Source organism: Pinus tabuliformis, chromosome Q (genome assembly GCF_031772625.1).
Source record: "Pinus tabuliformis cultivar Carrire ecotype Pingquan chromosome Q, CPIR1, whole genome shotgun sequence".
NCBI classification, from domain to species: domain Eukaryota; kingdom Viridiplantae; phylum Streptophyta; class Pinopsida; order Pinales; family Pinaceae; genus Pinus; species Pinus tabuliformis.
In genome coordinates, this window is record NC_142296.1 from 852,878,158 (window position 1) to 852,892,914 (window position 14,757).

The window sequence follows — 14,757 nt, forward strand, 5'->3', positions numbered from 1 at the left end:
CCAGAGAGAATTCTATAAACTAAAAGAGTGTAAAAATAGAAGAGTAATACATACCACATGCTGAACAACGCACATCAGCGTCATAAGAAAGGTTCTTAGTGCATCCTTGAACTGCTTCCATGAAAGACAATTCCATTGTTATCTGAAAAGGAGCCAGTTGTCTATCTTGATATTAATTAAAAGCAAAATATAAGCAAGGGATACATCAATTGACTCTTTCAACCAAACAATGTCATTTAGGCACCTGAAATTTCAAAAACCACATCGATCCTTCTTGAGTACCAAGAACTTACCTTGATATCCTGGCCTCCAAAGGACTTTTGATGAAACATGTTCTTCAAGGCCTTATAAGGCAAAAATATCATAAATAAAGGCTCAGTATGAAATGTGCAATGAATTAGCATAGTACAAATTACTATTAGCCATCAATTTCTTGGTCAGAGAAAAAAGCAACAGCCAAACCTTATAATAGTTATTCAAGGGAAAGATACCTCATTTAGACCACCTCCAAAAATATCACCAAAGTCAAATCCACCAAATCCGCCAAACCCACCAAATCCTGGACCTCCCTGACCACCTGGTGCACCACCTGCTGATGCCTGTTCAAAGGCCTCAGGACCCATCTAGAAGTTCAACGGCATGGTTGTTTTAGTCAAACAATTCATGCTTTCATGAACAAACTGAACCCTAGAAACAAAGAGATTTGGTACATGTCTTTGTACATATCAAATTAGGATAAATGTATAACGACTCTAACAAAGAGAATAAACAAATGCGAAAAAAAGAACAATATGAAATCCTTTTGGTACAATGATACAAATATTAAACAGAGCATATACAATACAGACATTGATGAAGAAACTCTTCTGGTATCAAAAACATACTTAAATAAATGTGAGGTGTCAAATAACAATATAATCCAATCTGAAACACAAAACATAATTTGTCAAATATATCATGCCAGAGAAAATTACTTGTATATGAGAACTTACTGAAAAGATCAAGCAATCTCATAGATAGTGGAAGCTCTGAAATATTGGTTTTCTGAGTGTTTCCTGACATAATGCTGAAACATTTCGGTAAAATAAGAACATGATTTTGAATTTCACCATTTACTCATCATGACTTTTTGTGGGCCAGTAAATTTTTTGCATTACATTTACCCAAACACTCTCTGATGTGAAATCAAATAGATAAGACAATAATTGTATTAATGTCACACAACTGACGAAAAGATAGGTCAATGGAACTGGGAGTACAATCAGTGATATTAAGCTGTAGGAGTGCGCTAGGATACTCTAACAGCATAAAGCAAAAGAACCTGGTTTTCCATGGAAGGTCGAAGCACTTTATGATTCAAGCCAAACTATCTCCACAAACCAATGTTTTAAAACTCCGACTCGGGTTTGGAACCGGACGAGGGTTGACTCCGACTCCAACTCTGACTCGGTATCGACTCGGCATAGTTGATTTCAATGACTCTTGTAAAAAATACATTAAATATTTATTTTTTATGAAAAAACATATTTTTAAATATTTTCATTCATGTTTCCAAACACAAAGCATTATAATATAGAGACAAGACAACATATCATCATAGTAGGCTCATGAATATATCCATTATATCAAAATGTCACCTAGTGCACTATCCAATACATACATGATATAGAGATCAGAACAAAAACATATAACCAAGGAGGCTCTCAATGGCCTCTACAACAAAAGTAAAACATCACTAGTCACTAGTCACTACTGGCCACTGCTTGAGAAGCCAACATCATCTGGCTCGGACTCTAAATCAGAGTTAGACAGGGAAATCCATGGCTCCTCCTCCTCATCACAGTCTCCACAACTCTTCACAAACTCCTCACAAATGCTCACACAAATGCAATGAGATAGTTGTGAGGAAATGTGAGGTGGTTGGGTAGCTTTTATAGGCTTGTGAGAGGTTAGATGGACAAGCAAAAAACCTAAAACCAAAAAAAAACCAAGTTTGGAGTCTGCTTTCCCTCCAATTTCCACCGTTGACCAGGTTTGACTTGGCTCAGTTGGTTTAAGTTAGACTCGACCGAGCCGTCCGGTTTGTTACCTAACCGGCCAAGTCGGTGATCGGCTCGACCGATTTGGTAACAAACCGACCCTTGGACCGGTTTTTGTACCAAGCCAGCTTGGGCAGGGGTCTGGCTCGGCCTAATTTTAAAACACTGGCACAAACTATCATATCTTCCTTCTATTTTCTCATCATCAACACTGTCAGCCCAACGATCAAATCAAATACATTAGAAGATCAATCAACTTCATTATTCAAATTCTAGGAGGATCTTGATTATATGATTTTTCCTTGACCAGGTTTCTACCAAATCTCAAGTGTATCAATTCAAGATTATTTATGTCAATTTCTACTTCCTACTCCCTCTAAAGGCAATACCTTTTTCTTTTTAAATCAAATCCAAAGTACAGGGCCTTTTCATCATGAGGCAGAGACCGGGCATAAAGGGGTCCCAACAACTAATTGCTCATGAAACCCATGATGCAAGCAATACAATAATTTTATTTTTCTTCTTTACATCTCTTACATAAAAATCACAATTACATGTCATTATGAAGATTAAACCTAGTTAGACTTTTCAACACTCCCTCTTAACTAGGGAGGTATTCATAATGGTACTTGGTCATTCTCAATCTGAAGAATTTCTCAGAAGAAGAATCGGATTGGTAACCCATTTGTTTAGCATCATATTAACCAACATTTTTATATAGCAAGGCCTTGACTAACAGCTCTATCTCTCCACAAGATCAGAGCATACCCCACCAGAGTTCTCAGGGTGTGTTCCATGAGGACTAACCTTATCTTGGATTCCCCAGTCCTCAAAGAATATCAGTCCTCCATGACTCCTCTTATCTTGGATTCCCTATCTCATCCTCAAAGAGTATAGGATGCCAAATGATTACCCAATCCTCTATTCTATCTTCTCAAGTGAAGACAAGAATAATGTGTCTATCTCTCCCTCTCAATTAGGGAGGACATAACTATTCCAATAAAGCCATGTACTCATTCCTATAGAAGGAATGTACCTAAGCTCCCTCTTGGCTTACAAATTTCCAAGTTTCTTCCAAGTAAGAAACTTGTTTCCAAGCTCCCTCTTAATCAAGGACTTGCAACAGCTCCTCAGGTGGAGATGATGACACAACCAGTTGCTTAGAATAACTCCTTCCTTCAATGTCATGAATTTTCTTTGTCTCGGAGTCTTCGTCTTTGGGGACTTCTTCATAGGGCACAGACCATCCATCATTTTCATCCATGAATCAGTCATGTCATCATTCCTCTCATCAAAAAGTGATCTATCAGTCTATATCTGGCATTGCTTCATGTTATGCTACTTTCATCATGCTTTCTTCTTCAGAAGGATCTTGCATACTTTTACATGGTTATCTTGGAAGATATCCATAGTTCTTCCCTTTAGTAACTCGACATAAACCCATCGAGATACTAGCTCATAAATAATAAATGAATAACTAAATCATAATTACCTTTGTGATGGTTTTCATCATGACATCTTCCTGTAGGCATTAGCATCCAGCGTACATGTTGACACATCTCCTAAAGATATGTATTGTCAAGGGTCTCTATCTTTTCCAGACTTCCATCAGAGTCTTCATATCTTTCTGGGAGATATCATAGTCAAATATTCTTGGTCTTCCAAGTGTTGATTGCCTTTACCATTGTTGCTTATTCCATGATCTCTTCCTTTCTTTCTTCACATATTTCATTCCCAGGAACTTCCAATTAGAGTTCCTCAATTGTAGTCAGTTGCCTCATCTTCCATATGAGGACATATTATGTTGATTTCATCTAGTGAATATGTGATCTATGCATTCCTACATCCTGGGAGGAGATCCTTTCTCTGATCATGCTTCTCAAGATAGAACATTGATCCATGTTGTCTGCAACCATATGACATGACTTTTATAATATCACCTGTGAGCATACATATCTCATCTTTCCTTTGGGTCATCCAAACTTCCTGCAACAGCTTCCTCTGAATGAAGGAGCTTCATTCCATTGACCTGTTTCCTTGTTATGTCATCATGCCATTATCCCATGAATTCCACAAGTTTGGAATTCTTGATGAAACACTTGTCTCTCCTCATGATCGGTGAACCTTACAATGAAGATTCCATTAGAGAATCTGGAGGATCTAGCATATCCTATCCTACAGATGTTATGTATGATGAGCCTTGTCCTAGATGACTTCTTCCTTCTTCATAAGTATCTTTCAATGAGGTTTTCAAGAGTTATGCCCTACATAGCTATAGACTTTTGTCCCAGACATTTTTCATGTTACCTATGTCATGAGCTCTTAATGCTTCTACCATGATGCCATTCTCTAATATGATGCATCCTATCTTATTTACAAAGTTTCCTATCTATAATTTACACAACAGAAGAATATCTTAGAGATCTCTCACTTCTTCCTTCTTAGGCTTCTTTGTTTCAAGTTCTTCCACTCCTTCGGTAATATGGGCTTCTTCCTTATTTCTCTTGTTATTGTCCCTTTGAGGACAATCTCTTTTATAGTGCCCATATTCTTGACATCTATAGCATTGAACCTTAGCCATTTTCTTCTTTTTCTTTCGAGGACCAAATTTACCGAACTTTCCTTTTCTTTTAGTAATTGTTTGACCCCTTTTTCTAGGTTCTTCATCACATTTTCCCTTCAACCTGTTTTCTTTTGTCTTGCATAGAGACCACAAATTGTTGAATGGGATAGCTTCCTCTTCTTCATTGGACACAAGGTTACCTTGTTCATCAGTTAGTGCATTTAGAATGATGGAGATCATTTCCTTATCAGATACCATCTCTCCTAGATCTTGTAATTGAGTTTTTATTTGAGATGCTTTTGAGAGGCATGAAGATATCCCTTCATCCTTCGATACCTTCAATTTATATAGATCAGATCTAAGTGATATGATATTTCTTATTGTGCTTCCAGAGAATAGATTTACTAGCTCATCATATATCTCTTTTGATGTCTCCAACTCAGCTATATGAGGAATGAGAGGATCTTTGATAGATTCCTTAAGAATCTTTTGAGCCTTTAGATCCTTTTCCATGTATTCAGATAGTGCTTGATCTTCGGATGGCTTGGAGATCTTTCCATGGACATGATCAATGACTTCATTTACTTCGAGGACTATGTCTATCCTTCTTTTCCATGCAAGGAAGTTTGATATCCCAACCAGTTTATGGTTTTCCTTGAAACATGAAGTCATTTTACTAGATTATAAGAGAAAAGGTACTTACTTGTGAAGATAGAATCTTCAACTAGATATCTTTGTTGGTGATGAACTTGATGCTTCTCGGATGATCCTTTTAAGGATAAGAAGGTCCTTACTTCAATGCACAAAAGACTGCCTTCTTTTGGATGATCTTCTTCCAAGTGAAGTCCTTGCTTCAATAAAGAGACAAACACCTTTCGATCTAGCCTTCTTTAGTCTTTAAAAAGCTTCCACTCCTCAGATGATGGACGAATGATGATCTCAAAGATGCTACTAGGGTTTTGGTCTTTCTTTATGCTTCCTCCTTGATGATGATTCGATGAAGATCTTGATTTCTTGCTTGGTATTCTTTGTCTTTCTTTGATCCCTCTCTTGAACCTTGATCCTTATGTGTCTCCTTGATTAGATGCCCCTCCTTGACCTTAGCAACTTAGCTCTGATACCATGTTGAGAAATCTAGGGCATCAATAGTTAGGTGATTTCTCTACTTATGATAATTGCTTGTGATAGTCTTTTTACTACTTGATTATGATCTTCCCTTCTTGAGTTATTATTGTGTTCTTTTCATCAAGACAATTACCAAATCATGAACAATAAAGAGACAAGAGACACAGTATATAGGCTTGTCAGCCAGGGCCAAAACCTCTCACTCTTTGAGAGGAAAACCCAAACAAAATTCTTCTTATAGATCTTCAATTGACGAATACCAAGACCATGACAAAGACCCTTGTCACTAGAGTCCTCCTAAGACCATGTCACTAGCCTCCTTTACAACACAGTTCTTCCTCTTCTCTTTCTCGACTTCCTTGAGAATCTCGGTGATGAAAGGAGATTTTGGGGGTATAGCAAAATCCCCTTCCATTTCATATTTCGATCCTGAGGCCTGTGGGTTATGGTCCACAAACCTATTGGAAGCGCTTCATTTGAGGCTTTAAGCTTTTAAACCGGGAGAACCCAACTTAATCAATTTTTCGTTAAAAACCGGGACCACACCACTTTAACACAATACACAGGAAACACGGAAACCCGACCCGAATGCTTAAGGCCGAACTTCAAATATTATACACCCGCGACTATAATTATCATAAGGTCTGTTCTCGGCCCATCGCCTTTCCGCTGCACTTTCCTTTCTCTGATCGTCGTTCAAACCGATCTCCGTCGTCCATTTCTTTCTCCGATCCAACAATCAATATTCACCCTGAATATTCAAAGCAGTCCGTTGATCCTCCACCGTCGATCTGCACTCAATGGCTCTGACGGTTCACGAAGATTTCAGGTAGACAACAAGCATGAGGATTAACCGCCCGATAAAGCGGTTTCCTCTCTCCTCCTCGTTGCTACATGTCGCTTGATGTCTGGAATCCCGTGCTCACCCTTCAATACCGCTTATGGTCTTGAGGTCGCCCGAAATACCACTTTCATTGTTGCGAAACCAATTTCCTCCCGAAGTAACTTCCACGCTCTTCCACCGTGCGATGACCGTCGATCTCCTTCCATTGGACGGTTCTGATGGTTCCTTCAGGTTCCTTTGTACTTTGATCTGGACCATTGATCTCTGAGATCCTACGAATCCTGTGCATACTCTCATTCGTCTACCATTTGATGGATTCTACGCTTTAATCCAGTTCCTCTGCCATATTCTATTTCACACACACATTCATCTAATCATTGGATCGCCATCGATCCTTACAGTGATCAATGATCAATCAACCTGCAACACTGGAACATTCAGACGATTTATAAAATACACACAAACGCACAATTCAACACTTAAGCACGCTTTATATTATACACAGCATAGTTACAGATCTAAGGCATTTCAGCCTTAGGAACAAGTTCCCTATCGATTACATTTTGCTCACTCGGCTTACAACTCTCTATCTATCACTGACTATCTCTTCCTCCTGAACATGTAGGTTCATCATATATATATATATAAGCAAACATTGGATCGGATCACTGTGAAGGATCCGATCACATCGTTTCCTCAAATCTCTCAACTAATCTCTCTATATGCATACATATGGCAGATTACATTAAATAAGTCTTCTAGAGACTTTATACGTTCCATCAAATTAGCTCAATTTTAATAGAATTTCTCCTGTTTTGCTCCGATGGTCCACGTCCTCCTTGCTTCCTCCGCTTTGGATTCCTCCTTTAATGAAGAGTGTCGAATGCTCCTGCATCAGACTCCCAAGGCACAAATATTTATGACCTCCTGGTCATATGCTTCTCCTTGTCCTGAGCAATTCTACCCACTTCTTAGTGGAACTGCCTTCATGATCTTCTGTGAGTTGCAAACAACCTCTGCAGTAACAGTCTTCCTCGACTACATGATACCTCACCAAGCTTTCTCCTCTGAGCTTAGTCTTTTGGCATCCTTCTGGTTCTCTTCTCTGGAACCAATTGAGCACACCTCGCTCTAGGTTGTTGCAAGTCTTCTCACCTTCTGTTGTCGTTGTCTACATGACAGTAAGACCATAAACTCACCATGATGTAACTCAACCGTACCTCCTTTTCTTTTTGCTTGCACTCCTTCTACACGAAATCTCTTTTACGTGGGAAAACCTTTCCCTACTCTGATACCAAATGATGAAAGGAGATTTTGGGGGTATAGCAAAATCCCCTTTCATTTCATATTTCGATCCTGAGGCCTGTGGGTTATGGCCCACAAACCTATCGGAAGCACTTCATTTTGAGGCTTTAAGCTTTTAAACCGGGAGAACCCAACTTAATCGATTTTTCGTTAAAAACCGGGACCACACCACTTTAACGCAATACACAGGAAACACGGAACTCTGACCCGAATGCTTAAGGCCGGACTTCAAATATTATACACCCGCGACTATAATTATCGTCGGTTTTGTCCTCGGCCCATCGCCTTTCCGCTGCACTTTCCTTTCTCCGATCGCCGATCAAACTGATCTTCGCCGTCCATTTCTTTCTCCAATCAATATTCACTCTGATTATTCAAAGCAATCTGTTGATCCTCCACCGTCGATCTGCACTCAATGGATCTGACGGTTCACGAAGGTTTCGAGTAGACAACAAGCACGAGGATTAATTGCCCGCTAAAGCGGTTTCCTCTCTCCTCCTCGTTGCTACGTGTCGCTTGATGAGTGGAATCCCGTGCTCACCCTTCAATACCGCTTATGGTTTTGAGGTCCCCCGAAATACCACTTTCATTGTTGCGAAACCATTTTCCTCGCAAATTAACTTCCGCGCTCTTCCACCGTGCGATGGCCATCGATCTCCTTCCATCGAACAGTTATGATGGTTCCTTCCGGTTCCTCTGTACTTTGATCTGGACCGTTGATCTCTGAGATCCTACAGATCCTGTGCATACTCTCATTCGTTCGCCATTTGATGGATTCTACGTTTTAATCCAGTTCCTATGCCATATTCTATTTCACACACGACATTCATATAATCATTGGATCGCCATTGATCCTTAGAGTGATCGATGGTCGATCAACCTGCAACACTGGAACATTCAGACGGTTTATAAAATACACACAAACGCACAATTCAACACTTAAGCATGCTTTATATTATACACGGCATAGTTACAAAGTAACAAATCTAAGGCATTTCAGCCTTAGGAACAAGTTCCCTATCGATTACATTTTGCTCACTCGGCTTACAACTCTCTATCTATCACTGACTGTCTCTTCCTCCTGAACACGCAGTTTCATCATATATATATATAAGGAAACATTGGATCGGATCACTGTGAAGGATTTGATCACATCCTTTCCTCAAATCTCTCAGCTAATCTCTCTATATGCATACATATGGCAGATTACATTAAATAAGTCTTGTAGAGACTTTATCCATTCCATCAAATTAGCTCAATTTTAACAGAATTTATCTTGTTTTGCTCCGATGGTCCACGTCCTCCTTGCTTCCTCCGCTTTGGATTCCTCCTTTAATGAAGAGTGTGGGATGCTCCTGCATCACTCGGTCTCTTCTTGTAGCTCTGCAACCCTATTACAGAAAACTTTAGAAGACTTTCACTCCTTGATTAGTCTCCTTAAGAGGGAGACTACTTTCACTTCCTTACTCGGCCTCCTTGAGCGAAGTCCTTTCCCAAACTAGATCAATTCAAACTACGATCTATCCTTGCTAACTTCAGACCTGCTCTTCCTCACACGTGTGAGGGTAATCTGGCCCAAAAACAATCCTCTAAAGATGACCCTCTCCTTCGCTATATATGTAGAACCAAGTCAAAATGAGACAACCAAGACTCAAACCAAGACCAAGAGACTTCCACCAAACACCAAGTCAACTCTCCAAAGTATCTTCTCCACAATAGTCAAGTCAACGAAGGTCAATGCTTTTTCTTCCTGCAACTTTCAAGATCTCGGCTTCAGACTTTGACCATGCAACTCTTAGCCTATAATTTCGAACTATAGTAGTGACAGAAAACCCTAAAAACTTGCACGTGTGAACTACATTAGGTCAAAAATCAAATTATTGCTTCTTCGCTTGGATTCTCCTCTATCTTCTCGACTTTGCTTGCCCTTTTTCTCTTACCTTTTGTTGCAGATCGAACTTGTGGATGGATAGGTGCCAAGTAGGTCGAATCATCTTCGGATTTATATATTCTCAAGGTGTTGAATGGGCCTCTTCTAGGCCGACTTAGCTAGGAGAGTCGACTTGGTGTCGTAAGTCTCTAAAATTATATTTCTACATTGAATTTAGGATTTCTTTCTTGATACAAAGTGCCCATAAGGGTCTTATACATATAACAAATATCTACTTGACTCAATAAACCCTAAAGCATGAAGAACATGTTTGACCTAGTAGACAAAATATATATATATAGAGCTAGAAACCCATGCTTTTCGAAATATATATTTTTCTCTTTCTTTTGATTTTACAATGAATATGATTACAACACAAATTATGAAGACCAAGCATAGTTACATTTTCCAACATACTCATGGGGGGCAAATTCTGGTGTTTGAAGGTTGATTTCAGGCCTAGTTTGAAGGAATTGTCCTAGAGTTTTGAAGGCCAAATTCAAGTCTGTTTTGAGGGCCATGCACTGGTGCACTGAAGGCCAAGTCCAGGTTTGGTTTGAAGGTTGGTTTCTGATGGTTTGAAGGCCAAGTTCAAGTATGGTTTGTGGCTGAAGTTGCAGTCCTGTTATAGACCACATTTTAGTCAATTTTTTGAGGTTGTTGAGATCTGTTGGTGAACTGTTGCAGGGATCTTTGGAGGCAAAGTCTAGTTGGCTAAGGCAATGTTAAGGGAGTTGTTAGTTAAAGTAGTTGTGATGTTAAGGTGATGATAGGACCAAGTCATATTGTGGATAGCAGTGCAGTAACAATAGGGCTATAGTGGATAATTTTTGTGGTGGGCATGTGGGCTACATAAGGTGAGTGTTTAGTGAAAAGGTCGATAGGGTATAGGAACCAGACCTTCAAGCTTGTAAAATCATGTTTGGTTCCAAGTGTTTTGAAAAGCCCTGTTGTCGCACGGATTGTATAAGCACTGCAACAACGCTCAGGGCGGGGGCTGTCACTCTAATCCCTACCCACTCTGTTCTAGTTGTCTCCCAACAGCAGGCTATGCGGGGTAGTCCCTATGGAATGAGATGACATAAAACAAGTTGGAAACCAACTTGTCTGGAAAACACGGATGAGTGGCCTATCCAATTGGTTGAAATTAGGCAAGGTTATTAATTTGATTAGATTTTAGGGTATGAGACCAATGCCTTAATGGAGTCACAAATTCTTGCTTATAGTAAATTGGAACCAAATGACCGAATGCGCTGCTCGAGATGATTGACTAACATAAATGATATCCAAGACCTACGATCTATGTGTGATGCAATGATCTTGGTTATTTCTAATTATATGCCTGATCTAAATGCGACCTTTCCTTAACTATTTTGAAGTTGGGCTCCAAGGTAGGTTGTGTGAAGAAGGCCAATAGGAAGCAGGCTAGGGCCTGATTAATGATACCTTCTGTTGTGCTCCTATCACCCAATGCCTCTGGTGCTGCAAAGATTGTGGCCTTTGACGACTGCAAATTCATAGTGTTAACCGTTGAAGAGTTGTCGAGGCCCCTCAAGCTAAGTGAGAAGGTTTGCCTTATGTTTCTATCAACCTAGCTTATGCTAGGATGTAAATTATTAATGCAATCTAGACTTAGTATGCTAAATGCAATATGATGAGTGAAATTTATCTTGGATTAAAATTGCGTAAGTTACTTAAGTACCTTCTGTGAATTAATTTTGAAGCAAAAGTACTCAACAATATTTAGATACAATCTTAAATAAGATAAATGTTGAACGATACAAGTGTAAACTTCAACAATATTCCACAAGATGCCAAATAACCAATGAACTTTAGATGCCAAATTTCTTAAGATTATAACAATTATCCAATTAAATGCCACAAGATCAAAGACTTAGAACTTATGAAAGAGTGCAAAGTTAGACAACCAAGATGAGATAAGTCAATTTCATATTTATGACAATTTATATCAGCAATAGTAATTTAGAAATTTCAGACTTTATCAATGTTATGACAGCAATGAGAAACTACCTCAAACCATGAAATTTGCTCAACACGTGAAATATAAAAATTTCCAATGACCAGCAAATGTAACTTAACTTGTTTAGCCCACTTTATGATAATGTATTTAGTGATATTTCAGATTTGAAACATTTATTACAGCAGCAAGTAAATGACAGATTAACAAGCTAATGATATCCACACCACTACACAAAAATAGTAAAAATTCACCAAAATTGAAAAACCAAATTTTAGGGCTTTTAGAGGGTGTAACTCTGAAAATTTATGTCTTATATGTTTATTACAGCAGTAAAACAGTGACAGATCAGCAAACTAGCAATGTCTAAAATACTGCCCAAAAATAGCAAAAATTCACTGAAACTGAAAAATTTTAAGTTTTTGATCCAATTTAGGTGTATGCTTCAGAAATCTTCAAATCTGAATTTTTTCCGTTATGTAATAAATTCCAGCAAGCTCAAAAGTTAGATCTATGCCAAATTCAAGATGCCCAAGTCACCAAAACTCATGAAAATCAAGATTTATCAACGTTGACAATTTTTTACCATTTTGTTAGGTCCCTATAATACTAGTGGTTACCCCATTACTATTGTAGTTGTATTCCTTATTAATATTGTTGTGCTCCTATTGTCCCCATATTGTTATTACTGTGCCCCATAGAATCCCTCTATTGTTATTTTTGTGCCTTTATATTATTATTGTTAGGTCCGCTGGGTTATATTGTGACTCCTTAGACTCCTATGTATAGAAAAAGGTTTTTTCATTTGAATCATCAAAGAATCATTCATTTGTGTAATGTAAAGGAAGTTGCCCCCTCAAAGAGGCTGAATTCTAAGGCGTTGATCTATCTTTTCTATCTTTTTGTGAGCTGGTTTCATAACATTTGGTATCAGAGCTTTGGATTCTAGAGTTTCGCTGCTCCAAATAGGTCATCATGGCATTTTCGCTATAACTTTTTTCTACGACGTTTCAGAAACGAAAAAAAACCCATCTGAGACGAAATCGCATTGAACCTCGGGTCCGAATTTCAGAGCTTTTCGCGCTATATTTGCGGAGATATGATCTGAGGAAGTTGGTCTTTTTGCAGACTCCTAAATTACATTCCAAACAGGTGACCTGGGGAAAATAGTCATAACTTTCTCTCTGAGCATCGGATTGAAATTCTGTCAGAAGGTACAGAAAGAGGACGGATTGTAGCTTCTTATATATATAGTTCAGAGCCAAAGGTCGAAACAGGGACAGGTGGCACATCGTACAAGTTTGTTCTACTGAACTAGTCTATAATCAGGTCACTGAGGGAGATTTGGCATAACTCTTCCTTGGAGAATCCAATTCGGTCCAGACTGGTGGCATTGGAATGAGGACATAGAGGGCTACTGCAGGTCACAATTTTAGAATTGGAAGTTCCGAAATTACAGAGATACATCAGAGGCAATATCGAGCTACTACAAAGTGAAAAAAAGTGTGTAGATTTTTTTAAATTTTTACTTAAGCTTGGTTTGAAGAATTATTTTGAAGGAATTCAAAGGGCATAGTAGAGCATTAATATCGGTAACTGATGCCCCGAGGAAAGAAAATGCAAACACCTAGTAAGCAACTTGAAAGCTCTAGCATGACTCATGAAGAAGAGGAAGAAATGCTACATGATATATCAAAATTACAAGACCAAGTGCAACAAATTTCGCTCTCACAAAAGCTAACAGAAGCTAAGATAAATGGCATGGAATCTAAAGATAAAGGGCGTGGAAGCTAAGATTGATGATTTGAAGACAAATTTGACAAATTTTCTACAAGAAATAGTTACTAATGGTGAAAGGGTAGTAAAGGAAACTGATGATGCGAACAAAAGAAATGTTAATCATAATTTCATAGACTCTAATGTTGGATCGAAGACCCACCATATTCCAAAAATCGACATGAGGAAGTTTGATGGCAAGGATCCCGCAACATCGATATTACAGATTGAGCAATTTTTCGATCTCAATAATGTGCAAAACACACAAAAGGTACGTATTGCAACTTTATATTTGGAACCAAATTAGTTTGTATGGTATCAATGGCTTTGCTCTCCTAAACAAATTATCACTTGGGCAATTTTTACGGAAGAATTGACAACACATTATGAGGATACAAAAAGCAACACTTTTTTTAGCCAATTGATAAGTCTCAAACAAAAGGGTTCAATAATGCAGCACGTTGAGGAGTTCCAAAAATTGAACATAAGGGTAAAAAATATTCCAGAGGAGCATAGGATTGATGTGTTCATAGAGACTTTAAAGGATAATATCCAACATGATGTTCGCCTTTGGGAACCTGATTCATTAGAGAAGGCATTCAGGTTAGCAAGAAAAATGGAAAGCAAAATTATGGCAACCATGAAGCATACCACTCACAACTATAAAGATGGAAGTGTTGTTGCCCTAGTCTTCCACAACCTATAAGGTTGACACCACAACAATTGGAAGAAAAAAGTGCAAAAGGGCTTTGTTACAGTTGTGATAGCAAATACACTAAAGGTCATAAGTGTGCTAAGAAAAAATTATTCTACATAGATTGTGAAGAGGAAGAAGAAAAGGAGCAAGAAAGGTCAAAAGAAGAGGATATACTCTAGGAACAAAGCCTAGATAAAGAAGAAATGAATCCGACCATATCTTGTAATGCATTGGCTGGAATTGCCACTCCTCAAACCATCAAGATAGAAGGACAAATCAAGAAGAAAAAGGTAATAGTGTTGATTGATTCAGGAAGTACCCACAATTTTATTCATTGTAAGGTAGCAAAAGAATTGAATTGGTTCCTATATCCAGCACCAGAGTGTCAAGTGATGGTTGCAAATGGAGGAACAATAAATTGCTCTGGAAAGTGCCATAATATCAAGCTATCCATTGGAGAATATGTATTGACTAGCCCAATGCTTTCCATTCCAATGGGA

The 14,757-nt window shown here is 38.5% G+C and overlaps 1 protein-coding gene across 6 annotated transcripts in view; it reads right to left on the reverse strand.

Moving 5' to 3' along the window:
- The window catches only part of LOC149222233 (chaperone protein dnaJ GFA2, mitochondrial-like), a 235,275-nt gene that overhangs the window by 146,301 nt on the left and 74,217 nt on the right, over positions 1–14,757 (reverse strand). For all 6 annotated transcript variants that reach the window (XR_016249417.1, XM_089385325.1, XM_089385321.1 and 3 more), the window contains exons 9-11: positions 492–623; positions 294–344; positions 55–142 (exon numbers count right to left, since the gene is read on the reverse strand). Coding sequence is in view for 5 of the 6 variants with exons in the window: in XM_089385325.1 (XP_089241451.1) it covers positions 55–142; positions 294–344; positions 492–623 (271 nt within the window). In the remaining variant the exon portion in view is untranslated. The remainder of the gene's footprint in view (positions 1–54; positions 143–293; positions 345–491; positions 624–14,757) is intronic.